This window comes from Fulmarus glacialis, unplaced genomic scaffold, assembly GCF_000690835.1.
Source record: "Fulmarus glacialis isolate BGI_N327 unplaced genomic scaffold, ASM69083v1 scaffold17378, whole genome shotgun sequence".
In the NCBI taxonomy this organism is placed as follows: domain Eukaryota; kingdom Metazoa; phylum Chordata; class Aves; order Procellariiformes; family Procellariidae; genus Fulmarus; species Fulmarus glacialis.
The window spans coordinates 149,376-176,309 of record NW_009227881.1 but is presented as its reverse complement, the minus strand read 5'-3'; the positions used below and the strand labels follow the sequence as shown (position 1 = coordinate 176,309).

Sequence of the window (26,934 nt, the reverse complement as noted above, 5' to 3'; positions counted from 1 at the left end):
GGAATAAACAGGCAGTTAATCCTATTTACACAGAGTTCTTTCCATGAGTGGCATTACACCTGTAGGTGAGAGTAGATGTTCACCTGGGCTGACCTGTGGGACTAGTTTACTTTGTTGTGTTTCTGCTTTCAAAATATTCCCTGCATGGGTGGAGGAAGAGGTGCCTCAGGTGGCTCATAGTATATGTACCTAGCTTGCTATCAGCCTGGTGTAGGCAATATGTCAGCAAGCAAGTGTGAGAATGTGGCCTGTAATCTCTTCAGGCACTCTCAAACATCTGTTGTTGGACCAGGTGGTGCCAGTGGGAAAAGCTTATTCCCACAGCTTTCTACTGCCAGATTTTACCACTTGCATCAGTCTGCACTGTTACACTTTGTTTGAGCACTCTAAGCCTATTTCATGCAAGGTCAGCGAGGCTGGCCTAGAAAATTTAAATTGGTGGTGTAAGCTAACCTGGCAGACTTTGATGGAAACTACTCAATGCTTCAACTACTCCCTTGGCAGTTAGAAGGCCATGTTCAGAAGCAGTTCAGTGAGAAATAGCTACAGGAGCTCTCTCTTCTGCTGGCTAAGCTGAATACAGAAGAGTATGCTGGTCCACAGGAGAAGGGTGAAACCGTTTTCCTGAAGAAGTCAACAGAAGGATTTGCATAGGCACTCTATAAGTATATGAAACCCAATCTTTCCAGTGTATTTGCATGATAGATAATGTTAACATGCTTGCTAATGCTAACGAAAACGTGCTATTAACAGTCATTTATTCTGCCTAACTCACTGAGGAGGTAGAGATTTAAATGACACAAAATTGTGAATACATTTAAATTCTGGTTTAGTGATTATTTCATAATAAAAACCCAAACCAAATGTCACTTTATAGCCACTCTATTGTTTGTTTTTGTTTTCTTTTTTTGCCCTTGCCTCCACTGGCTGTGATGTCTATTTCCCAATTTGAGCAGAGGAATTCAAGATCTCCTTTCCAGACAGCATCCTTTATGTAGATATAGGCTTCAATGCTTTCTTCCTCCTTTACTTTGGATGATGGGTAAGGACACTTTATGGGAAGGTTGAGTTAAAAATGAACTGTATTTGGGAGCAGTTTACCTGTGTGGACAGCAGGTGCTCTCTAATATAATGTTTGATTGCTTTAGCTTAACTTGGAGCCACTCTGGTTTTTCACCTTTTCTTGTAATTAGTTTGTTTCTTCCCTTTGGAATCTGGTTATTTCCAGCTTTTCTGCAACATTTCCCAGCTCACATGTTAGCTTTGTCTGTCTTTCACCATGTCTTTAAACCACTGAGTAAATTAGTCAGGTCTCTCTTCAGCTGCTCTTGAACAAACTGTATAGCTATATGCCATCTGTTGTTACAATGACATTAGTTGCACTGGTGTGAAATACATTTTGCTTGTAGCTTTTGACATTAGAATTTTTGTCGAAGTCATTAGAAAACAGGATATTCCCTGTTATAGATCGATGTAATGAGGATGGGGTCTTGCCTGCCCTTTGGTTTTATAATTCATTGTTACTGGTACTGCAGTACCACAGAGAAAGACACCCTAGAAAAAAGATGAAAGGGGCAGATGAGAAAGAGTGAGAGAAAGAGAGCAACATTATACCTGTATTCTTGTACACTGAGAATACAGCCTATTTTGTATTCTTGGGGCTCTAGCCCAAGCCTCTCTGAAACAAAACAGGAATGTTAAGAGGGTGTCCACAGAAGCCAAAACAATAGAGAAGGATGCAGACTGCAAAAATGGGTCTCCTCAGAGAGCTGCCTTCTTGCTCTGATGAGACCCACGATCACACAGCACTGATGCTTTTTGATGTTATTCATCTTTAGTTTGTGGCAGCAGATGACCAGCTGAGGTTCTGGCTTGAGCTGAATTCTCTTGTGGATTTCTTCACGATCCCTCCAGTTTTTGTTTCCTATTATTTAAAGAAGAATTGGCTTGGTAAGTAAGACTTGGAGATCCTGCTTTCCATCCATGTTGTTCTGCATCTTACATCAAGACTCCCTTCAAGCTTACTTTCATTTGGGGAGGCTTTGACTGTCAGTATGAAAACTGTTCTTTGGGAGCAAAATTATGCCTTGTTGGCAAAAACTCCTTTAATTTTGAGGGGCTTGTAATTTACCCAAGTCTGTCTCCATTCTGTTTGTCTGTCTGCCTGGCTTTTAGTATCTCAGCAATCACTGTACCTGACCAACTGGATGAGGAGTTTCCCAGCAGGGAAGCAAAGATGGTACCCTGATTTTTGTGAATGGCTTTCTTGCATGCTCTGGGGTCTATAGTCTAGTGGACCTATATGTCACTTAAACCTTCAGGTTACAGTTCAAAGGAACTGCAATTCTTAATTTTTCTCATAATTCAAGGCCTCCTTTGAGGATGTAGGTGGAAATCCAGTGACGTAAAGGCTCTGAATACTGAGCATGCATATTTAAACATTTCTGAATACATGGAAACACTCCACTTCTAGACAGATTTTTTTCTTCTCTTTCTCACTTTTCTGCAGGTTTGCGTTTTTGGAGAGCACTTAGGTTGTTAGAACTTCCGTGAATCCTACAGTTCCTCAGGATCATGAAGAACAAGTAAGGTAAAGCCTCACCAAGTACACTTGGAAGCTTAACATTCTCCCTGATGTGTGTATTTTGGCTGACTCAGGTAATAAAGGAAAATAGTAGTGTTGCATATGCAAAAAAATTACTATCAATAATGTTGCACTGGAAATTACAAAAAATTTTATAACTATCAGCTCAGTGAGACTCTGGCGGCGGGGAAATGAGTGGAAATTATAAATGCAAGAAATCTTAAAGGTTTTAGAGGTTGATAAATGTCACAAATGAGATGTTGCTTATGATAGAAAGGGCTAGATGTAGGACAGTTTTCTAATCCTAAATCCTTTGTATGTAATCTTACACTCACTAGACAAGAGTTTTGTTGAGTGGAGTAGGGTCATGTAAAAAATTTTAACTCTGGTAAAGATTACGTTGCATGTTAAATGTCCTGGGATTTTTCCCTTTCTATCTCCAGTTATTCAATCAAGCTCTCCAAGCTCTTTGCTGTATTTATCAGCACCTGGCTCACAGCTGCAGGATTTATTCACCTGGTACGTATAATCAGCTACACATCCTTCCTTGTCACTTTAAATCAGTATTGTCATGTGAGCTTTGGGTATATGTTTTTTCCTAACAAATGCAGCATTCTCTTAGGAGAGAACAAATTTGTTGTAGCAGGACAAAGCATGACTCAAGCCAGTGTAGTTTACTTGCATATGTTATCAGATGTGGTTCCATCGATGCAATAGCCCCCTATTTCCCCCCCGGTAGTGAATCACTTCTGCAATAACTAAAATAGTGCTAATTTTTTAATGAATAATTGTGAATTGGAGATGGACTGAAACCAAAACCAATTTAAAACTCTCTCTTCTTTTCTCTTTTCCTGCCCCCAGGCAGGTAGAAAAAAATGGAGTTCCTTGGGTTCAGCCTGCAAATTCCCAGTCCCTCAGCTATTTTAAATGCATGTACCTAGTAATGATGACTATGTCCACTGTTGGTTATGGTGATGTTGTGGTTCAAACAACGTTGTGTCAAACCTTCATTATTGTCTTCATTATTGGTGGTTTGGTAAGAAACCTGTATTTTTTTCTTAAAATGGCAACTGGGGACAGACAGTGAACAGCAGTGTCACCAAAAATTTGATCTTAGCAGGATTGCAGTAGGGATTAGACATCTATGAGCAAAGAGAGTTTTGACGTTAAGTATTTATTAGCATGGCTATAGAGTAAGTTTCTCTTCTAAGAGCTGGCACGGCTTCTAGTATTTCTTCCTGTGGCTGCAAATACTGGCAAGAGCCAAAATACTGGACAAAATTAATCCAAGGTGTCAACGGCATAAATCCATTATCACTACATCATTTTTTTTTCCTGCTAGTGATTTTAGGAATCCAAAGTAAATTTCTCATTGTTGTTCCACATAATTTAAACTCTCACAAATTGATTTATTGTGGTTAGGAGAGACAGAATTGGCCTGAGAAAGATTATTTTTTTCTTGATGTCTTAGGTACTATTTGCAGACTTCATCCCTGAAGTTGTGGAAATTGTGAAAGCCATAAAAATTACAAATCCTCCTATGAAGCGGTGAGTGGGAAAAAGTAAGTATGGTTGCTATTTGTCTTTGGAAAATAAAAATCAGGTCAGTGACTAGGCTGGGAACCAGCTCAGAAGAAATAAGAAGCTAAGTAAAGCTTCCTGTAGTAACTTAAATGAAATCCTGAAACTTACTCTTGGTTGATCCTTACCTCAAGACTGTCTGAATAAACCTTGTCAACAGCACTATTCAGCATGGGCTTTATTTTCAAAGGACGAGAAGCTAGCTGACATGATAGCCTAACTTAGAGATTGAAGAGACCTCTTTCATTGGTGGTGGTGGTGGTGTGGTTTTTTTGGTTTTGTTGGGGGTTTTTTTGTTTGCTTTTTGGCCACTCACAGGACGGGGCAGGTACAGCTTTAACCAGATCTTATAAAATTCCTTCTATGACTCTTTGTTTTTGGAATGTCTACCATTCACTGGTTCTAACACTTACAGTTCCTCTTCCTTTCCAAAATAACTCCTGAAGTAAATAGTCATGATGGATGAAATTTCCATCAAACCAAAGACAAAAACTGTCTTCTACATTACTGGGATTAATATACTACAAGCAGGTGTGTAGTTTCATACAGTGTCAGCTTTGCAACAACCATTCTGTTATTTTCAAAGTGACAAATCTTGCTTGATCTCTTCCTGTAGCTATATTGTTGTCTATAGTAATATCACTCTGGAGAGTGTCACTACATTCCTACAAGACTTTTTGCTTCAGGACAAGGGAAATATTTGCACAGAAATCCTTTTTCTGGGAGAGTAAGTATCCTTATTTCTCTGAGATAGTTCACTTTGATTCCCTGAACATGAATGTAGGAGATCTGAAAGTAAAGGAAAGCAATGCTTTGTAACTAATTAATGGGAGTTGGAAACCAAAATGTAGCAATGAAGCTTTCATGCTGGAATGTTCATGATAAAATGTTTTCTGTTGTGATCAATTAAAAAAAAAAAGTTTCCCTGTAAATTGCGTAGTAAGCTAGCTTTGCCAGATATGCCCGACTTTAAGTCTTGCCAAGTCTGGCAATCAAATAATTGTCACCTGTCTCAATTTCTTATACTTTTTTTTTTATCCTGGGGAGAAAATTTGTAACTTCCACTTGGTCATGCTGGTGTATGGCAAAGGGAGGAAAGTGAAGCCACTTTTCTGTGCCAAAAATATCAGGCATTTCAACTGTCCTGTCAGATCCCCTTCTTCTGCCTAGCTGAAGCTTTTAGACATGTTTCTGAAAACAGAAGCTTCAGAGGGAAATGATTGCTGGGAGCACAAACACGTTTCTACCTTGGAATGCAGTGGAGGTGAGGCAAGAGGTGAGCAGAATATTATAAGCATCTCTTTTGAAATACCATGGCATTTTGAGAGAGCTGTTGATTTGAGGATGCATGGAAATGAGGTACAGGAATGGTTCAAAGACAGGAAAAAATGCTTTAGAGGAAGAGATGTAGACTTCAGTCTGTTTGGTGTAACAGGAAGAAGATAGGGAATTTGGCTCAATTAAAGTGCCTAAATAGCTTCACAACCAGTATAAAAATCTTCTTTAATCTGGAAAAGATAGGCATAACAAAAGCTAATAACTAGAATTTGAAGTCGAGCAAACTCAAGTAAAAAGCAAGGCATGCATTTTCAAAAGTGAGAAGTGATTAATAATCACTGAAACAAACTGCTCGGGGAATGGGTGGATTTTCCAACTCCTGTCTTTAAGTCAAGATTGGATACCTTCCTACAGGGCATGCTTCATTACTGGGATCAATGTAGGAGTATCTTGATAATGTATTGTACAGCTCACATAGAAGAGAATGTTACAGAAGTTCCTCGATGGGATACAGTTTGCATAAATTGAATACGAAAATAACACTTGAGTTAGAAAATTGAAGTTCAGCAGTTTCATTTGAAAAGAGAATGCAGAATCAAGCCCTAGGAAGTGTCATTTCCTGACTCTTGTGGAATAACAGTGAGCTGTAAAATCAGTTGTATGGATGGCTGTGGAATGATACTCATGAAAAATTAATGACAATAATCTTCTTTCCTAGAAGACAGGAAAAATCCAGGAAACATTTCCATGACTGTTAAGTTTTATAAAAGCTTGTTTTCATTAAAATCTAAACTATGTACTTCAACTGAGCTGCCAAAATCCCTGTAGCTTTTTTAAAACAGCAAGTAGTTATGGCAAATATCTTCTCTGAGAAATGGAGACTTGCAGAGAATGTAATTATGAGAGATTGATGGATTCCCCTCCGCAATGTTGTTTGTATTGAATAGGTCTCTTCCTAGTTTGGAGCTGGAAGCTGTGTTCAAATGCTGTTCAGCCTACAGGACTTTCTTTTATGGCTCTGCACTAAACTCTGAAGATCTGAAGAGAGTTGGGGTAAGAACTTCATCATTTGCCCTTTCTTGTAGATAAGCCAACCTTGTGAAAATCTTGTCCCTTATGAAAGGATGCTTAAGCTGCAGTTACTCAATTCATGTTGAGATTTACACTTCAAGCACCTCTACTTATTTTAGTGGTACCTTTTGCATACTAACATATCACTCATGGGAACTGGGAATGCAAGAGTCAGGCATAACAGACTTTTCAGGCTATAAATTTTTCAAGCACTGAAACAGGAGAAGTAAAGGGGAGAGCCAAACTGATCATCTGGTTTTGAAAGAGGAATATTATGGAGTGCAGCATTTCTGGAAATTGTATTTAAATAATTGGAATAGCCCTTAGTTAGTTCATCTTTTGAGCGTGTGTCATGTTTGGGTCTCATTCATGGATGTCCAGAAAAGAGACCTTGTGTTTTGAAATACTGAAGACTCAGTAAAATATTCCAGTAGAAGCAGAAGGAATGGACCTGGATTAAAGAAAAAAAAAAACCAAACCAACACTACCAACAAACAAAAAACCACTACTGGCTTTAACTTTAGTGTGGTTTCTATTTGTTAGTATCCTATTTGAAATACAGTGGTAGATCTCCACCCAGTTTCCAGCAGGCTATAAAACCTCCATCGTAAATGAAACTTTTTGTTGTTGTTGTTAAGGACTTCATTACACAGCCCTCGTATTGATTAGATGACTGAGACAGAGGTCTTCTCACCTGCCCAAATATTGACCCTTGAAGTGCTTTGGCTGGACTTTGCTGGGGAAGAATATAGCAAAGCTGCCTATTTTGTAACCTCTTCTAGGAATATGTTAGTGCTAGAAACGTCAAAATTTCACGTGTTCCAGCACTTTGAAAATAGAAATATGCATTACATACTGTATCTTTGACTGGAGCTGCATCATTGTTGAAATGTTCAGGCATGTGTACAACTCCAAGTAATAGAATCATGATGATCTTACACAAGTTTTTAACTAAAGACGTGCCACTGAATCAGCTTGCTATCGGAGATTTTTGTACTTCGTGTGGGGTTAAACCCTGACTTAACTTTTCTCTCCTGGGATAGAGATGGAATCTGTGAATGCTTCTCTCATTCTAGCAGATGTTCACTGTCCACAACTTTATACTGAAGATACTTCCAATATCATGAGGTAGGATGAGATACTCCAGTGCTTTCATTCTCTATCTGATCAATATTGACAGTGACACAGATAGTGCTGCTGGCAGGGGAACATATTTGTCCTGTCACGGTTTTTTTCTGCCTGGAGAACTCTGAAAGCCAACTGACTGCTTTCTGCTATGATTTTATCAGATGTGTTGAAGGATTGAGACAGGTAGCAGCTGTGCAGCCTTGCAACCCCATACAGAATATAATGTTACTAAATATGGTGTAATTACCGTCTTCAATATCCTGAATATTAGCAGACAAGGAGTCTGGCTCCTTTACACTGGAGAGAGTTGCACACTACTGTCTGGTGCAGCTCTGCTGTCAGGTCTGATAATTCTACACATCTTCGTACTGGGTAGACTTGAATTGGGAACTCCCTTAGTACTGCTGGATTGTGTGAATCTGATGGCATAATTAGCATACCCCCAAGTCCAAGTTCCAAATTGGATTATCTTTATTTTCTATTTGTAGGGCATCTACCGAAGTGGAGATACTAGTTTATGAATGAAATTTACAGGTGGAATTTGCGAAGCAAATAATATTCATTATTGTTGGTTCTCTTAACTCCAGAATTTTAGTGGGATAGAGGTATGATTCTTCATCCTGTGTCCAAGCTGTGTGCCATTGTCTTAAAATCTTTTGATGGTGACTACCTTCCTCTCCAGGTAGTGGACTTGGATATGCTTAAAGCGTAGATGTCCCAGATATGGGCATTGGGTCATATGCCATTCTTTGTCAATACCCTTCAATTGCTATCTGCCAGAGCAAACTAGTCTGACTTGAAAAATGAGAGACCCTAGCCAGAACCAAGCATATTAATCAGAAATTACATCTTTTGTACAGAGTGCTGTCTATCAAGAATCATACCCAAACACGAGAGTAATTTTACGGATAATTCAGTCTCATAACAAGGTATCACAATTGTTTGTCTGTCATGCGACTTGTCACGGTTGAAATTCTGGCCTTTATGGAATCAAAAGTCTCTGCTTTTATAAAAACAGGATCTTTATCCAGTGTCTCTTACTCATCTAGTTACTAACCTATCTAGAATCTCTTAATATTACTAAAAATAAAGAATGACTTTTTGTTTCTTTTTGTTGTTTTTGTCAAAGTTGTCAGCAAATGCACATTTAATGTTAAAAAAAAAAAAAACAAACTAAAAAACCAAATCCAGCCGAAGAACCTCAGAAGTCCACTTAACTATCTGTTAGCATATTCCAGATCAGATTAAAAAAAAAAAAAAAAAAAAAGAATGATGAAGGCAGGAAAGACAAGAATCATCATTTCACGGGAACATTGTGGCCTTGCCTATTCCTATGCTGATCTGCAGTTGCTTTTCTACTCTGAAACAGGTATACCTGCCAAATATCCCCAACTGGGACTGGAGGACAGGAGACAGCATCATCAGTTTCGCTGAACTGAAGCTAGGCTTTGTAGCACAAAGCTGCCTTGTTCCTGGTTTGTCTACTCTCCTAACCAATTTGTTCATTATGAAAAAGGATACTGAGGTACATCCTTCAGTTGTCTAAATAATGTGAATACAGCCCAGTGGGATCTTCTCTGAAATATGTGCCTAACTTCTGAGTTGAAACTGCAGCCAGGTCTTTTGAAGCTTATCTTGATCATGTTGGGATTAAGCTTGGCACAGAAGGCAAGAAAACCTAACAGACTATTTCTAATTTAATACTTGAATTCAGTGCAAGAGGTGAAACGAGTGCTCTAGAGCATGCTGAAGCAAAAGAACCTAAGGAGGCATTTTACAATAGTGTTCAAGGAGATGCCAAAGCAAAGGATAGCCCATAGCAAGCCATGCTGCTGCATTTAGCTGTTATGTGGAAACACCTTGTCTATTGCCATAGGTTCAAAAGCAATATTGTGATGCTAGTGCTCCACTGCCTCTGAGAGAACCCAGTAAATCAATTTTGGTTACTGCACCGTATGGACCCTGTTAGCTTCTTTGCGTCTGTGCTTGATTCCATTCTGCCTGGCATTCATAATTTGAATCTGTGCTTAAAGCACCTCAGCAGAACCACTCCTGCTTGACACCCCCAAAAATGGGCTGAAAATCAGTCCAATATACCCTTTCCGGTTAATAGCATGCTTTTCTTCAGTATCCTTTTAGGCTTATTTATTTCTTTGGTTGGGTCTTATGACGTAATTTACACAAGAACAGTGACAATTAGAAATCCTGTCATCTCTCTGCAAGGAAGGTGATCCAAATTTATCCTCCTTTTATCTGTCTTTCCTCATCAGTACCTGCTACAACGCAAAATTGATAAACTGCATATTAACTTAACAGTACACAAGTTGCTCAGATATTTCCAAATCAATTACAGAAGATTTAATAAAAACATAAAAAGACTGAACTATTAGGCGTGAAGTTGCCTGAACAAGTCTCAGGTTTGCTAGTCCTGCAGTGGACATGCTTTTGCTATCACCTAGTGGCTATATGTGATACTTCACATTAATCTCCTGCACAAAATAATTTGACTGCTATTTCTCTTTTCAGGGACTTTTCATTCACGAAATTAATTTAGACAATAGATATCACGTGAAATAAATGCAGACTTTATCAATGCAGAAGTTGTATGTAGAATTGTGCTGCTTGTTAGACAGTGTTTTTTCATTGACACGTGCTGTTTCATTCAGGTCCAAATATTTCACAGACATGGCAAAGCTAGCAAAACTGGTATTTTAAGGTTTTTTTAAAGCATACTATGAAAACTCAGCAACCTTTTTAAATAGAAAAAAAGCCTCTTATGTTAAAATCCACTAAATAATTTTTATTTGGAAAGCAACACTTTTTTACGTGTTTTTAGTAGCCTATTAAGTTTTATGCGGAAGGCATTCATATGCCAAGAGAATAGCATATACTGTGACACAACAAGTGGCAGTCTAAAACCTGGAGGAGCTCTAAGCAGTAGAATGTTTTGCTGCTTTAACTACCTAGGTATAAACAACCCTTCCCTAGTCACACAACTACCAAAGAAAAAAGAAATTCCTTATACTGGAGTACACAATCACAGTTCAGCAATAAATCACACCTCTAATAACTGTATGTACGATTGGTAAAACTTAACACAAGACCAGTCCTCACTTGAATAACTAAGGAGGCAGGTTAACCTTATTGCAAAGTAAGGTGTAACTTTCCTCAAATAATGGGCTTCCAATGCTTTGCAGTCATGAAATCTCCCTGTAACTTTATTTGAATGCAGTAATAACACCTGTTTTTCGATGATAATATGAATTGGAAGCGTCTAGAAGGGTTGAGACTTTCCCTGGTCTGTTGTTTATTAACTCCTATATTGTCTCTGACAACATATAGCTGACATCATTCTGCTTCCAGTAACGAAGGACCTTTGATCTAATCCTGTGTGTTGTCGGAGTATTGGCCCACTGTTAGATTATATATCCTACTTGCTTTGCCTTTCAATAAATACATTATCTTTATGGTTGATTCTTTTAGACAAAGAGAAAATATTTGAAGGACAAAAAGCTTCTGGAAGACAAAGACTACAAAGTAATGACTTTTCAGCTCTCCAATGATTTTGTAGACATGACTTTTATAGAGGTTTGTCGCTAAATGGTACAGATGTGGTTGTTCTGTTATTTCCTTCCAGATGTGTATTTTCACAGAGTAAGGGTTAGGGACATTGTGACTAACTGTGACTTGCTTTCTTTCCCCAGGTTGTGCTTTGTAAAACTGAACCTTGTCCTCTTGGGAATTGAACACAAATTTGGCGGTCAAGGGGAGAGGCCATTGTCTGGGAGACTTCTCTTCTGGTAAGAAGTCAACTAATTCCAAACTAACCATTTCCAAAGCACTCCGAAGAAGCATGCCCCAGGGTCTGCACAGGTTTTATATACACCTCTTATCTTCCTATGCACAGTATTTAGGAGACAGGATCAAGATGTTGTTCCTGGTTACATGAGTGCTGGGTCGAATTTTACCATATACAATCTCTTCTGTCTCCTCTTTTCTCACAGGTAATGAGGTGAGAGATGGGAGATGAAACACCATTCTTACCTTCTATTCCACATGCAAACAGCATAGGTCTCACTTTGATTTGGGGTGACTCGAGCATATTTATTTTCATTGGTAAAGGAAACACCTCTCATTTTTTTTAGCCACATGAGTTTACAGAGGTTCCTAAATGCTATAAGGTGTTGTCATAAAGGGATAATTTGTCAATGCTGGCAGCAGAGGTTTTGCTCTCTGAAGCTGATCTGGTCCTGGGCCAGATAACACTCTGTCTGTTCTAATGATGAAATACAAGACATCCTAATGGGGAAGCTGGAACTAGTTCAGAAAGGGGAATAAATAAATGCCATAGATCTTTAAAAAGCTTGAAAAATCACCCAGAAAATGCAGACTATTGAGTGCAATTATTTCTCTTTCCACTTTTATAAAGGAAATGGCCGTTTTGATGAAACTGTGGAATAGAAACACTGAAAACAGAGGGTTTTAAACACTGCTGTGAGAAATACGTTGGGGCTCTCTTCCAGAAGTGTTGAATGAACTCTACACTGAAAGAAGTCAGTAGATGTAGATGCTTGGCACTAGTGGAAAACAGGCCACAACTCAATCTATTCTTCCTTGAGTTCATATATTGTTTGGCTGAAAATAGAATGATGAAAAGAGAAGGCAAGAGGGAAAAGGAAGCTGCATGCCCTTTGAGAGATAGAGACTATATTTTTGCTTCCTTTACACAACAGTTGGCACAGAAGAGATACCTCTTCTAAAAGTGGGACCTCTAGATGTTGCTACAATATCTATAGTAATAATTAGTTATTCATGTTTTGTTTGTCCTCTGAGCCATGAATCTGGAAGAGCTGAGTACAGGCCTTCTCTTGTGTGGAAGGAAAATGTTAACAACCTTGTCATCTTTCCCCCTGCCATTCACACTACCAATATTCATTAAAACTGGGTTGAAAGCAATAGGAATTTGGACTGAGCTGGTACCTTGAGTGGGCTTTGTAGGGGAAACTGGTAAATTTAATGATGTTGCAGGGGATTCAACATAGATGTGCTTAAAGCAGCCCAGCAGGGATACTCACTCTGGATGTAGAAGGGGGAACCATTAGAAAATAAGGTTTCCTCCCCTTGTTTACCTGGCATGTTCAGCATTAGAGTAGATAGCTCCAACCCTGCACATCCTTAGGATCTTCAGTTGCACAGAACTTGTGTTTTAAGTGTGAGTATTCAGGATTTTCAGTGGAGAAACAGCCCATCCAGGCTGCAGTAAACTATGAATGATTTTATTACATTAAACATGTTCAAAAATAATGTGGTGGAAATGAAAGCACCTGTTTTCTATGAAGTTTACAATTTAGCAAATTAATTACAAAAAAAAAGCTGCCGAATCCTCAGAAGCCTCAGAATTGAATAAACTGCAGAAATCCTAACAAAAGCTGATTTGCATGCTTTGAGTCCCTGTTCTTCCACAACTCCCCCAGGTTTCTGTGGACAGTAAATTCCCTTTAAGCCACTGAAAAACCATGTTAACTTTTTCGTGTCTCTCGTAAGTCACAGAAGCTATAAAAAAGAGGATTAACGTAAGATTGTGAGGTGAGAGGAGACCTATGATCATATAGTCTGAATTCTCACAACAGAAGCGAAAAATGTCACCAGATAGAGAAACTGTGATTACTCTTTTGATTGTTTCTCAATACAGCACTATCCTGATAATCCATCTGCGCAGATAAAGCTTCATCGGAATACAATGGGCTTTTTTATTGCTCGTTCCCTGGCAGAAGTCAAAAGGTAAGATTCCCTATTATTTTTGTTGAAAAAAGGTCTAGAACAGAAAAACTTTCAAGAGCAAATGAGTGCATTTATTTTCTCGTCGGTTAAACACAATTCAGTTCTGCCTAATTCATTTCTGTTTTCTAGAGGCACAGTTCTGTTGTAAAGCCTGTCACAGTGATATACAGGATCCAGAGCAGATTAAAAAATGTCAGTGTAAAAGCGGACTGTACTCAAAACCTTCCTCAGGTAATTTTTTAAAATCTGTTTCTCATTTAAAAAAAAAAAACAGATGGCTGAATGAAAAACTATTAATTGTGTTTTTATTAACTATTTCTCTAGAAGGGTAGGTTGGAATACATAGCCCTTTACTTACCTGATAAAATAGGGAGTTTTCTGATGATACTAATAAGTCTTATAGATCATGATTATATTTTAAATGCTTTGAATTTATGCTTTTCTTTAGGAGTCAAAAGCTTCTTGGCTAAAAAAAGAGTAGGACAGACTATACCTTGTTCAAGATCTTCACTCGTTAACAGGTTTATCACAGAATACTGTTCTTTAACTGCAGAGACTGAAGCAAATGTGTCTTATTACTATAGCATGTGTATAATTGAAGCAAAAGCTACAGCTGGATAAAAACAGAATTTTGTGTCCAGTTTGTACTAGAGTCTTGGTCAGGATTCCTTGAGGAAGTGTGTCTAGATTGTTGTCATTGTGAGAATATAAAACTTTAAAGTTTTATCAATGTCAGATAAATGTTTTTGAGGTTGTATAGCAATACTTAATGGTGTTTGCTCTGAGGACCTGCAAATCTTAGCTGGATGGAGAGAACCGATTAATCATGGTAACATCTAACCCTAAGCAGAGCAACTTATTCCTTCTTCACGTCAAACTCCATTTTGAAGATGTAGGGGTTTGTTAGGTGCTAATTTTCTGTTGAAATAGAGAACAGCCTCTCAGATCTATGTGTAACTGCACATAGTTGAAGCTTGCTGCATTTTCATTAAGTGTTTAAGGCCAAACACCTCTTCTAGGCTCCTGTAAACTTCTCTGCTAGTGTCTCCCCTCCATGGAGATGGTGCTTTGCTTTAAAGAGCAGACAAGGAGCTTTCCTTTAAATGTGGATGTACACATGCATGCCTACTTGTATTTCAAGCACTTGCAAATCCTTTAAGCAGCAGATGGCAGCCAAGCCCCATTACAAAACACACCTCTGAACTGCAGATCATTGAGGTAAAGGCAAAACTCATTCATACTGTGCTCAGCCAGACTGAGTGAACAAGCACAAACATGCTGACACCTGGAGGACTCCATGTAGTAATGTCATGTAGAAAGAGAAGCTGGAGCCCATTTTCAGTCCAACACACTTATCAGCATAGATGTAACTAAGGTCCCTGAAAGCCAGCTACCTCCCAGAAAAGAGACTTCCATAAACTGCAAAGACATCTTAATAAAAGTCAATGGCAAATGAATAGAAAGACATTGACACTGTAGGAGCTCTCCACCTGGTTGATTTTTTTCTCGTTTCCTAGGCAATCTTAGATTTTAAAAGGACAAGATGACATTTCAGTATAAATGTGGATTAATAAAAAGCAGTTGTTTGCAAACCTGCAGTTCTGTACCAGTTATACCATGCAGAAGTATGTAGAGAGAGCAGTTGCCTGAGGTGAATCAGGAGCTTTGCCAGGCATAAGACCTTGCCATTAGTTTCCCCTAGGATTCTGGATGTATCAGAGCAAAACAGAGCTTAATTATAAGCACTTTGGTTTATTCCTCCACTCTCCATATAATGTAGTTTAAGTGGTAAGTGGTGTTCTGGATTCCTCCAAACTCATTGCGAGGGAGGTAAGGGGAAGGTTAGATGGAAAAGACCAGAACTAGTGTACGTGAGTATGCCTCCAGTACCTGCAATGGAAATATGGAGATTTAGTTGGCGAAAAGCAAGTTCATTGCCGTGAATCTAAAAACTAATACAGGAGCCTCACAGATTGCAAGCTTTAGTCAAAGGAGCTACTATTGTCATTTTAACAGGAGTGTAAATGGCATACCAGAGTGCAGTCAGAACAGAAAACAACGGCTATTTTTTCCTTTATCATCCAGACTTAATCAAAAGCTATTACTATTCCTAGATTTTTTTTTTTTTTTAATCTTCAGATATGTATTAAGAGGCCATAGGGCTTCTTGAGACAATGATACCCTGCCACCCTTGGGACTTGGTCAGGCAATGGAAGTAAATGAGAGCTTTTCTCCCTGTTCTGCATGTCTGCAGGACCTCAGAGCTGCCATGGGCAGTGAGGCCCTGCACAGGTTGTTCACAGTAACCGAGGAAGTCTGTGATAAAGGCTGGGACTGAGCCCAGCTCTGTGGAGTTGGCCAAATATCTTGGTTTAGAAGACCATAAGAGACTTCTCTCAGATACTTATTAGTGCCTGCATAAGACAGGCTGTTCTGAATTTACATTCTCTGACTTATTAAGTCTCTCTTCCATTAAGCTTGACCTAGACGAATCAAGTGGCATGTAGCATCCTCAAAGAGCTTGCTCTCTACCCATCCAACTCTCACCTCATTGAACACAAGGCTGTAAAAGAGGTATCCTGTTACCAAGGCTAAATGCACCTGCTTTTAGCACATCTGTGTAGCACAATTACAGCTTAAGGTTGACAAATCACCTATTCAGAGAGATGTCCCTTTTTCTGCCAGGGGTATGTTTGGAATCGCTAGCTGTTTCATCTGGGTTAGCATGGTTTGGCAATAGTTACGACATCACAAGAAAGTTAAGGATATGTGAGAGGGTTCATCTGTCAGTTTGTGAGATAAAAAGATATGTGTGTCTGAATGTTCTTCCAGTCCAACCTTTCTGTTCCCATCTGTATGCATAGGACATGTTTAGACACATGTGATATGGAGAGCTTTGCTGCGCCTCCTGTCAAATGCTGACAAGGGGAGGAATGCAGATTAGCAGCAAAGATACAGACCAGGGGAGTGTGAGGAGTAGTATCGTGTGTCCTGAACCAGCTACATCACTGTGAAAAGCAGGAGATGTAGGTAGGTTCAGGTGCTCTTAAAAAATCTCAGAGGGTGCTGCTATACATCCTCAAATCACTGCCTGGTGTTATAATGCTGGTCTTAATGGCCCATGACCTCAGATTATGGCCCAGAAAGGACTAGATCAAATGTTCCAGCTGTTAAATAGCTACTTTAGGATTTGGGAAACTTGAGCTCATTTTCTTGATCTGCTTCCTCAGATTCAGCCTGGGACTTTAGGCCACTTAGCCTTTCTGAATTTTGATTTCCTGATTTGAAATTGAGGAAGCTAAAAATGGTTGACTCGCAGGGCATAGTGTTGTAAATAATTGGAAGTCACTTATGACAAGTATGAGGATGGTACAAGTACAGAGTATGAACTCTTCCTACCCTCTAGCTTTTTGTTTTTTTTCTTGTATGGAGGACCATGTTTTCATGGAGCACTTAGAGCACACCTTCTCCCCTGCAGGACAAGGATCCTCCTCCTCCACACTTTTAAGGACAGGCCCAGCCCCAGCACCCCCATGCACCTTGGACTTCCCCCTCCCTACAGGACAGCCCAGAAACCTGCTCACCCCCTTCAGGACCTGCCCTGGGACCCCCTCCTTTTCAAATGTAAGCTGTGATTCTCTCTAGTTGAGAACACATCTTGTTCTTTCCCATGCAAAATGAGAGAACAAAGGTCTTACAGGTCACACAAATGTGTGTTGGCTATGTGTTGAGGGTATGCTTCCTTCATCTGTGCCTCCACCTGCACAAGTGACAAAGGTTTCCTTCACTTTGGGGGAAAAACTCAGCAGTTCTGAGTAAGTTTTAGCTTCTGGATTCCAACACAAGAACCTCACAAAGAAAAGGAGCTCCTTTTGGAATGAAATGGTGTGTTAAGTATGTAAGTGCTCACCACATTTATGACTGTTTTATGCACACTAGATAGAATTACTGTTCTATAATGCTGTGCTGTATTTCTGAGCAGTTGATATGAATAACCAATTACTCAGAGCTCCTTTGTCCAGCATTTCTGAAGCCCCCACAGAATCCTCAAATGCCATGGTAGCCATTTGCAGACACAATCTAAATGCGACTGAAGGCTATACAAAAGGAACCCAATTCTGTTTCATTGCCTTTGTTTCAGAGAAACTAAAATTCTGTAGAGAATCGCATGTTTCAGATGGAGAGCCTGCAAAGTCAAGGTCCCTTGGTGGTGTTCTACCTCGGAGTTTTGTTAATGGGTAAGAAATGTAAAGCTGTGTGTATGCTGAGCAGGCATTTCCTGGACTGACTTACTGAGAATTTGTGTGGAAAGTGGGAACAGCAGGGTGTGCCCTTTTACTAAATTTTCTGCTATTGTTAGTGGTTGTGGTTGAAGTGGATGGTTTATGGCTTCTCCCTATCTGGATTAATTGAACAGCGTAGAAGACACAACTTATGCCTATGAATCCAAATCCTTACCTCTCATACTCTCCTGCAAGCTCAAAGCCTGTGCTGTGAACTCCTGATACCACTCTGGAGGAAAAAGGGGAAGGAGAGGAAGGGATGGGTACACCTCCTGAAAGTGCTCACTGCCTTCCAGACAGAAGCCCAATGATCACTGAACAGCTGAGTCATGAGCACATTTTATTTGGCTACTTCTGAGAGAGCAGAGTGGAAGCAGGAGTAGTTAGGAGTAGGAACACAAACACCAACACCAGGGTTTGCTCTTTGCTCAGATATTTAATTGGAGTGTGACACTGACAGCAACCTGGAAGACTAGCAAACTCTGGTACACTATTAAAAGAAGTTGGGTCTAAAGGCAAATGGAGATCCAAGAGAAATCACACCCTAGAGCCTTTCTCGCTAGCATCAGTAATGCATGCTAGAGGAGTCCTTTCTAGGCCATCTAGATTCTTCCTAGCCAGAGGAATCTGATTTCCCAGCAGGGTTTACAAACTGGTGGCAGAGCATAGTCATGTGCTGGCTAAGGCAAGGTGTGAATTGCAATATTCTTATCTACAGTGTACTTAGTTTGCCAGTCCAGTTGACTTGCATTGGGACTCTTCATAACCTGAGCTGCTACATTCAGCATAAGGAAGAGTATCGTGGTCTGATACTGAGCTTTCCCTCTCCCAAAGCATCCACTAGAGAGGGTGACAGGACATATTGGCAAACAGTGTCATACCAGAATTGCAGGGAGTGAACAGGATCCTAGTAGGGGAAGAGAGATGCACTAACTAGTATTTCTTGCCTTGTTTCTTCTTGTGAGCAATTTGCAGCTGCTATAGAACTGAAGAGGCTTAATAAATTATGTCTCTCCTCCCTCCAAAACCCTATCTTGTGCTTCAGCAGCAAAGGCAACTGGACTCTATGGCATGACTCTAAGGTGTCCTCTGGAGAGCTTTGCATCTTAACAGCTGTCCCCAGCACATACATGATATCAGGACAATAAAATGTTGCTCAGTGCTGCTGTCCTACAACTGATTAGGTCAGCTGTAAATATTGGGACTGCACAGTAAATACATATGCACATACTACCAGATTGTGCTGACTTGTTAAATATAAATGAAAACATAATTAGATTTATAATGTGTCCCTCCCCCTCCTCATGCCCAATAACATAATTTACCAAAGGGGGTGGGGGGAGAAGAACGAGCCCTCACAACCTGCTGAAATATCATTATTAACATGCACATGAAAAGTCAATTATGCCAGAGGGAGGTATTTAAGTGAAGTGAGTTTCCATACTCTGGGATTACACCTTGGGGATTATATATTTCTTATTTATTTATTTTCCCTGAGATCTCTGCTGCTGCTTAGCAGTGAGGAACAAAAATGTTACTAAGAGATATTTTGAAATCCCCTAAAGAAATAGCCAAATATGCAGATAAATAATTGTTCCCATCCCCATCAAGATTTTCCCTCATCACTGTATCATAAAGACTCTATCCAGTCAGTGCAAGTATGTTTTCTGGTGTTTAGTTTTAAATGACACCAGGGACTGGTCTTCCAGCACTTCCCTGGGGAGGACATTTTACTGTACTGTTATTATTAGTTGCAGTATTTATTATTTGTATTATAGTGGTGCTTTGATGCTTCTACTGGGACTGGGATCCTGTTAGGCTGGATGCTGTGTATGTGCATGGTAAAAGGCAGGTTTTGCCTTAAAGACCTCTCAGTCTAAATAGAAAGAGCAGACAAAGAGTGGGAAGGCAAAGGGAAGTAGGAAAGGGTGAAATGAGGTATCGAAAGTCATAGAGGAAACCTCACAATGCAAAATGCAGCTCTTTGGGGCTGACTCTTCATAACACTAGACTTCTCAAATTAGTCCCAAGTAATTTTTTGTTATTATTTAAACCAACAATAGAATGGGATCCAATTGCCCATTTCAGATTAAGGTGAGGTTTTCCACCTGGGGTGTTCTGCTAATAGAAAACCTAACACTGACCTTTTGCTTCCAAATTAGGATAGTTAGGACAGTGACCAAGGGGAGCTCCAGGTTTAAATCTCTGCTCCATTTGATTTAGGATGGTAAACTGCAATCTGATCCAGGGAAGGTAGACATTTTAACACAAGCGTCGTTTCCAGGGTTCTCTGGATATACGATGGGGATTACTTCCACTGTGTCCAGCAGGCAGTGCTTTTAAAATTACTTGGATACTTAACGCTCTTGTCCCTTTACAGGGTCCTTTGAAAATATCTTTTGTTTATTGGGACATTTAGCCAGCTGAATACTTAAATTGCAATTATTTTTTTAAGCGGAAGTTTGCATCTGAGATTGAGACAAGATTTGCATGTGGGCTAATCAATGAAAAAATGTAATCAAACCATAATTCAGGGAAATTCAATAAAGTATAGTGGGAAAAAATTAGACATGGCCTATTATAAGACTCAAAACACACATTTGATTCAGGTCTTGCTAATATTGCTGGTGTCCTAGACCATTTTCATGAAAGCTATCTTCCGTCGTATTGCATGTATTGTCTTGTACATTTCTTCCTTTCTCTTTTTGTTTCCCCCACTGAAAATAAGCAGATCTTTATATCCAGGGGAAGAACTTAATTAGCATCATTTAAAAAAAAAAAGTCATCACAAACCAATACAAAAAAAATCCTAAGACCTATAAAGCTCATACAGAAGTGAATACATAAAGACCTGTTCGGATTCCTCAAGCACTTCTGAGCCTCTGCATCGATACACTTGCTTTACTAGTCATGGTTTTTCCACACATTCTTGCCTAAGGCATGACAAATTTAATGGTGTATGTTTTGCTGAATTGTTGACTCTTGTTTTTAATTCCTGCTAAGTTTCTAGTGAGGCATAAAAGAATGTTTGTGAGCAAGGCTCCATGTGTACACAACTCTGCAATGTCTCCTTCCTTTTTGCCCTGGTGTAGAGTCACTTCAGCCAAGCAATGGATTAGTAGAAACTGAATTAGATTAAAAGGGAAACCCGGTTAAAGAACCAAGTTTTAGCTCCCTGTTAATTGTAACTTATCTAGTGCCTGGATAATTGCTCGTAAATACCTGCTGAGTTGCCAAGCCTATGTTAAGACTTGTCAGTCTTCAATAAATCTTAAAGACTTAAGATCCTACTCTTTGATACTACCCATCACTTCCCAATCCAAAGGTAGGGCAAAACAAGGCAGTAACGCTGAGCACTTCAGCTCAGCTAATCTGGCAGAATGCATCACAATCTTTATAAATGTGTGAGAAGGGCTGTACAAGAGCTCCTGAAAAGGTCATTGGTATTTTTGGAGCGATAAATCATGGAGGGAAAGATTTGCATTTTGGCTGTATAAAATCCAGGGCTGGATTAGAGAGAGCATACTTTGCAGTAATATTTCTCTCCTGACTTGTTTTATTAGCTTCCTTTAAACATGTTACATTATTGCTTATAGAATTTCATTTACTTGGATTGGCAGCTTGATAAATATGTCTATTGGCGATGATTTGGATTGCTCTGGGCATTAATATTATTAAAACCTGTCACAAGGAAATGTCTGAAAGATGACTTACTGTAAAGATTACAGCATGAAATAAATCATACAATGGTATTTGTTACCGTTTATGGCCTCTTGGAGCCGAGTCAATCCCTTTTTATGTTGCATTATTTTTCAAGTTTTTATAGCCTTACATTATATATCGCTGTCAGAAATGAACAGATGGGGTGTCAAACACGAGCCTTCTGAATAATTCCCACCCTCGGGTTATTTGTATGAAGGACAAGTGTAAAACTGTGTTCTCAAGAAAAAGGAGATAGATAGAGGTGGAGAAAGTGTTGTTACAGTGAGCAAGATCCCTTTTGTCAGCAGGCACATTGTGCTTTTGATCACTACCTGGTATTTACACTACAGGGTGGAGGCTCTGTGGAAAATTTAGCAGTCTGTTGGCACAGCAGAAAACCTCACAAGTTAGACAAGTTTCACATTCCTTCAGCTTTACTTTTATTGCTAGAATGGGAGAGAGATGTGGAAGAGGTGTTTCAGTGACAGCCAAAGCTCAGAGGGTTTGTAGAAACATGGAAAAGTGTGGACGCCTATACGTACCTCTCAAACACTTCAGGGGTGGAATTCGAAAAAGAGTCCCTCTTGAACTACACAAATGGCATTTCTGTTGTTTGGGATGCATAAGGTAGAAGATGAATAGATATTTTGGACGCTGGAAGTTTATGAATTGATGTTAGGCAGGGAGCTCCTCTAGGAAGAGGCAATAATATTTTGCATTCCACTTTTTGTTGTGTTGGGAAGTCCCATTTTTCTTGCTGTGTATTTTTGAGGACTAGTTGTCAGAGTCAGGGTGAGAGGTTGGATGGAGTGATAGTTAAGCTGATAAATACACATGCAGTTAATTAGGTTTATCTGAGTTTAAAAAATTCAGGTGGGAGACATCGTCCATGCATACTTTCCCCCAAGTTTTCTCTCTGCAGATCCCCAGCCCCCAGACTCTTGTACAGGTACACAGAATATAAATCAGCATTATTTTTAGAACATGACTCTTCTTGGTATAAATGGATCTCTAGGTACCCCAATAAATTGTTCTGTCGATGCAGGCTGGCTGAATCTTGCTCATGGTCTTATCTTCACTGAAACTTGCGCAACCAATAAGACTGACAAATCATTGTGATGGAGCAGGTATTTTAGTGGATTTCTGAAACAGAAAAGCTAGCTTCCATGGTGTGCAAAATCTGCCCAAACTTGTTTTGTACAGACTGCATTGTCTCTTTGCATGAAAACCAAGTCTGTTTACTGGCATTGAAAGAGGGGTTTCACTTCTTTCTTTTTTTCTTTTTTTTGTTTGAAACCCCATAATAAGCAAAAGCATACTCCATTTGGACTTTAAGTCGCCAGAGATGCTACTGGTAACTCTAACAGGACTCTTCTTCCATCAGTGATTTACTTCTTGATTGAATTTTGGTTGAATTTTGTATATAGGCCTCCAGGTTTTTTTTTTTCCTTGCTTTCTGGAGAGTAGAAAATTCAGAATACCAGAATGAAAAAGTCACATCCCTTGCCCACCCTTACATATAGAATTTTTTCTTAACTTCTGTTTGTATTCATGTTCAGTGTATTTGGCACCTAAACGCCCTGTGATTTTAGCCAGCCACCATTCCTTACAAATTTAGCCAGCTAATCCAAAGTTTATTGCAGCTTCTTTCTGAAGCTATCTTCCTTTGTGTTCACATGCCTCTCTTGTTTCTCTGAGACTTACCATTATAGATGAGAGAGCCTTCTCCTTTGCAGCCTCTCCCTCTCCCTGTATTCCTCAGTCTTTTTTTCTCTATATTTCATGTGAAAATACACCACCTCTCTCTTCCCCAGGCCCTTGTCCCACATCTATCATCAAGCTTGCATAAGAGTTTTAGGGACAACAAAGTACAGTTGTACTGCACATGGTAACTGGAGTTGCACCCACCTGTACATACTAATCCGATTCCACGTTATACAATAGTATAATCACTTAAAGAATTTGCATGACTGATGGTGTGAGTTCTGAGTGCATAAGGATAAGTTTCATAATTAGCTTTCCCTGTGAACTTGTGCAAACCAGTCTATTTATAATTTGGTCAGCTCCTGATTTTTAATGAGGGTGCTGAGAGTGACTGAAGCCTCTGGCAGCATGCATTTCATATTTTAATTACCCACAGTAATTCTGACAATTACACCAATGTCATAAATCACATCATAATGACCCATTTAAAAAAACCACCCATATTTAATGATTGGATGGGGATTTAAATTAAACAGACATGCAGTGGCTTAACAAGAAGCCAAAAACTCCATGGAGTTTTGAAGTCTTCCAGATCTTTTCATTGAGCTATGGCTCCGGAAGGTGAAGAAACTTCATGCAAAGTTTCTTTCACAGGCCAAGTCCTGATTTCCTCGGCAGGGGATTGCTTTTCATGGGATGAAATCCATTCCTGTGCGCCAGCCTAAAACTGGACTTCTACATGATTTGAGTCCTTGTAGCTAACTGGCCATTCTGGTCTCCATCTTTGAGTCCAGGAAAATTTAGGATGTCATTTACTCTTGGCAATACTGATACAGTGTCATAAGCATCCCTGGATGTCATGCGAGCATAATGGCATTGGTTTTTAGCCAGTTAACTTGAGTTTTAGTAGGGATAGCATAGAGGTACAGCTCACATAGATAAATTTACACTTGATTAAACTGTGGACAGTGTAACGAAATTTTTCTGTTCTGGCAGATAGCTATCTTGTGTGTGGTGCTTAATGCCCTTCTTATCATTGACTGTTGTTGAGGAGGGCAATTAGTAAGGGATGGTCAACATCACATTGCTCACATAGCATTTTCTCCTTTGGTTATTTCTTGGGTGGTGTCACCATGTGCCACCTCTTACACAGACGTGAAACAACGGGGCTAGGCTAGGTCTGCAGGTAAGTCCTCTGAGGAAGAGAGTCCGCACAAAGTTACCACCAGTTCAGCCAAAAATAAGGCTATGCTACCCAGCATAGTCCATTATTCAGCTCGGTCCTGGCTCCCTGGTTTTGGCCCTTAGCGAAAATCACTTCTATTATCTAAGGTCTTGAGTAAGCCAAGTTCTGCTCTTTAGATTATTTTGCTATTAATAACGTCACAATAAGTGGGTGGAAGTAGCTAACGGCTCTAAGCCACAAATGATCCCAAATGTTCCCAGTCTCTACTCTCCTGTAAACCTTGACAGATTGGGAGTGCTTAGTAAAATATTGTAACACTCAACACGCATTTACAAGACAGCGATCTGTCCCATGACGGCTTCCAGATGTGTGTGTGTGTGCAATTTCATAATTCAAGAACAGATTCTATTGCCCTCTGCAGATCCCCCATCAGGCTGTTCATAAATGCTGCTCATAATTAAATTAACCCACTAACTAGCCATGCAAATTTTGATAAGCAGTGACCAAAAAAATAAAAACGGGGAACTGTTGAGATGCTTTCAAAAAATGACAAGGTTGTCTTCAGAGATTATTTATCATTGTGAGAAGATTTGTTTTTTCCCTTCCTGTTTGCCAAATTCTACTTTGTCCCTTCATACATGACAACTGTTTCAAGGTTTTAATCTAATAATTAGGAGCTGAATTTTGCCACCCTTACTCAAGCTGTCTGCTGTCTTACTCTCTGAACAGCCTTTCTGGAATCAAAGCAAGCCTCTATTCTGTGTGTGGGTAGCAGGATCAGGCTTTAGTTTTTAAAATGCAACCTGTGCCCAGCCCAAGTAGCAGTGGAAGAACAAAAATATGCACATACACTTGTCCGTGTCAAGGAGAAGAAGCTGCGTTTTATCTAGCCCTCCTGTGGCCTCGGAAGGGGAGAGGGAGAGTTCAGCAAAGATTTCGCCAAGGGATGTTACGAATAATGAGCTGTTTTCTCTCGGAAAACAATGGCTCATAGCTCTGACACATGAGATCTGCCTGCAGAAGTAGTATCCAGCTTCCCCGTGATAACTGTGCTATATTAATTTGCAAAAATGTTGGAGTTACTACACCTGGTTTGTATCTATGGCTGAACAACATGTCCTTATATAGTTAAGTGTTAGCTGAGGGAGGTGATTTGGATGGAAGTTGAATGCAGAAATGGAGAGCAGAAGATGTCTTTTCTTATATGTCACTCTGAGGTTTCTTTAATGAAGTAGGCCCTAATGCATCCAGATCAATGTTCAGACAGTTCAGTCCAGTTATCCTTATGCATTCTGAATTTCTCCAGTGCTGCCAACTCTTCAGACTTTGTCACACAGGTATCAGGAGTTCTTAAGGCATCATTGCCTGGAGTCCTGTTACTAGAGAATCTTGGCTCTATTTTAAAACGTGGTGTCAGACAGCACCTATCAGACTAGGATTCAATCTTTCTATTTGTGTGTTGTGTAAGTCCCAATGCTACATGTCTCCTTCCATGCTGTGTTCTCAGTTCAACTTAGTTTACCTTTATTGTTCATGTTTACAACTCTAAATAAAGCAGGAGTCCCTAAACTTAGTGGGGGACTGTAAGTATTGCTGCAATATCGATGATAACTACAGACTATTTTTATTTTAGTGTATTCTGTACAACCATACTGACTTCAGTGGGATTACATGTGCATTGCTTAGGGGCAGATTTTGTTCAGTAGATGTAATTAAAAAAAATTTAACTGCTCATTTTTGAGATTGGTTTTACTTGTTGCCTGATGTATTTGTTAATTATTGAATGGAATACTGTAAATTATAATATTTTGCAATGACACATAATACCTCTGTGTCAATTAATTAAGCGTCATAGCTCCTTGTGAGGGAGGGAAAGCACTTTGATGCATTGTGATTGGAGTGATATAATCCATGATGATGAATAAGCCAAGTCCAGACAAGCACCGTATTCTCACAGTGCGGGCCTGGGAGTGAGAAAAGGGGCTTTGTAGCTGCCTTCACAGGCACAGGCAATTTTCATTGTGTATGTGAAACTCCACTCCTCCCTAAAGGAAAAGGTTAACATATGTGCGGATCTGGGAGCGATTCAAAAAACAATAAGAGGATTCCCAAATGGGATGTGAACCGAACAGCCAACATGCCAAGTGTTAAATCATCCCCAAGGCTGTGGTACAGAGGCAGGGGAAGGACGTCAGGGCGTTTGTGCTGGTGAGCCGGAGCTTTCCAGCTACAGCTGCTGGAGCAACCTGCCCGCGTCACGCAGGTACCCGCGGGTTTTTTCTCCCTGGAGACTTTTGTGCGCAGATTTCTTATGTGTGTAGGTTTCTGGGGACCAGCGGTGCAACTCTTCCAGGCCTTGCTTGTCCTGAGGTGCTTTGTGAGTAGGCTTCTACCCCTTTATCTCTCTCTGGGCAAAATTTAGGACACAGAGATAAGCTCTGATTCTTGAGGATTTGCTGCTATTCTGTACTTAGAGCACAGAAGGCAAACCAAATGACACAGACCTCAATGCGTACACATGACATTAAGACTCATTGTAGCCACATTTTCCCATGACAAGGAGTGGAAGAGCTGGTGTCGGAAGACTGCAGGCGAGGGATTCAACAAAGCTTTAGAGCTTTGCAAAGGTATTATGA

General features: G+C 39.8%; 1 protein-coding gene across 1 annotated transcript in view; it reads left to right on the top strand.

The window, feature by feature from the left end:
* The window catches only part of KCNU1 (potassium channel, subfamily U, member 1), a 52,224-nt gene that overhangs the window by 5,906 nt on the left and 19,384 nt on the right, over positions 1 to 26,934 (top strand). The window contains 19 exon segments of the mRNA XM_009583308.1: positions 954 to 1,042; positions 1,839 to 1,950; positions 2,510 to 2,585; positions 3,028 to 3,103; positions 3,450 to 3,620; positions 4,056 to 4,095; positions 4,098 to 4,146; positions 4,782 to 4,892; positions 6,391 to 6,496; positions 7,560 to 7,642; positions 8,503 to 8,522; positions 8,525 to 8,571; positions 9,012 to 9,167; positions 11,126 to 11,253; positions 11,347 to 11,415; positions 13,335 to 13,342; positions 13,345 to 13,428; positions 13,559 to 13,654; positions 17,565 to 17,661. Of these exon segments, the coding sequence (XP_009581603.1) occupies positions 954 to 1,042; positions 1,839 to 1,950; positions 2,510 to 2,585; positions 3,028 to 3,103; positions 3,450 to 3,620; positions 4,056 to 4,095; positions 4,098 to 4,146; positions 4,782 to 4,892; positions 6,391 to 6,496; positions 7,560 to 7,642; positions 8,503 to 8,522; positions 8,525 to 8,571; positions 9,012 to 9,167; positions 11,126 to 11,253; positions 11,347 to 11,415; positions 13,335 to 13,342; positions 13,345 to 13,428; positions 13,559 to 13,654; positions 17,565 to 17,661 (1,618 nt within the window).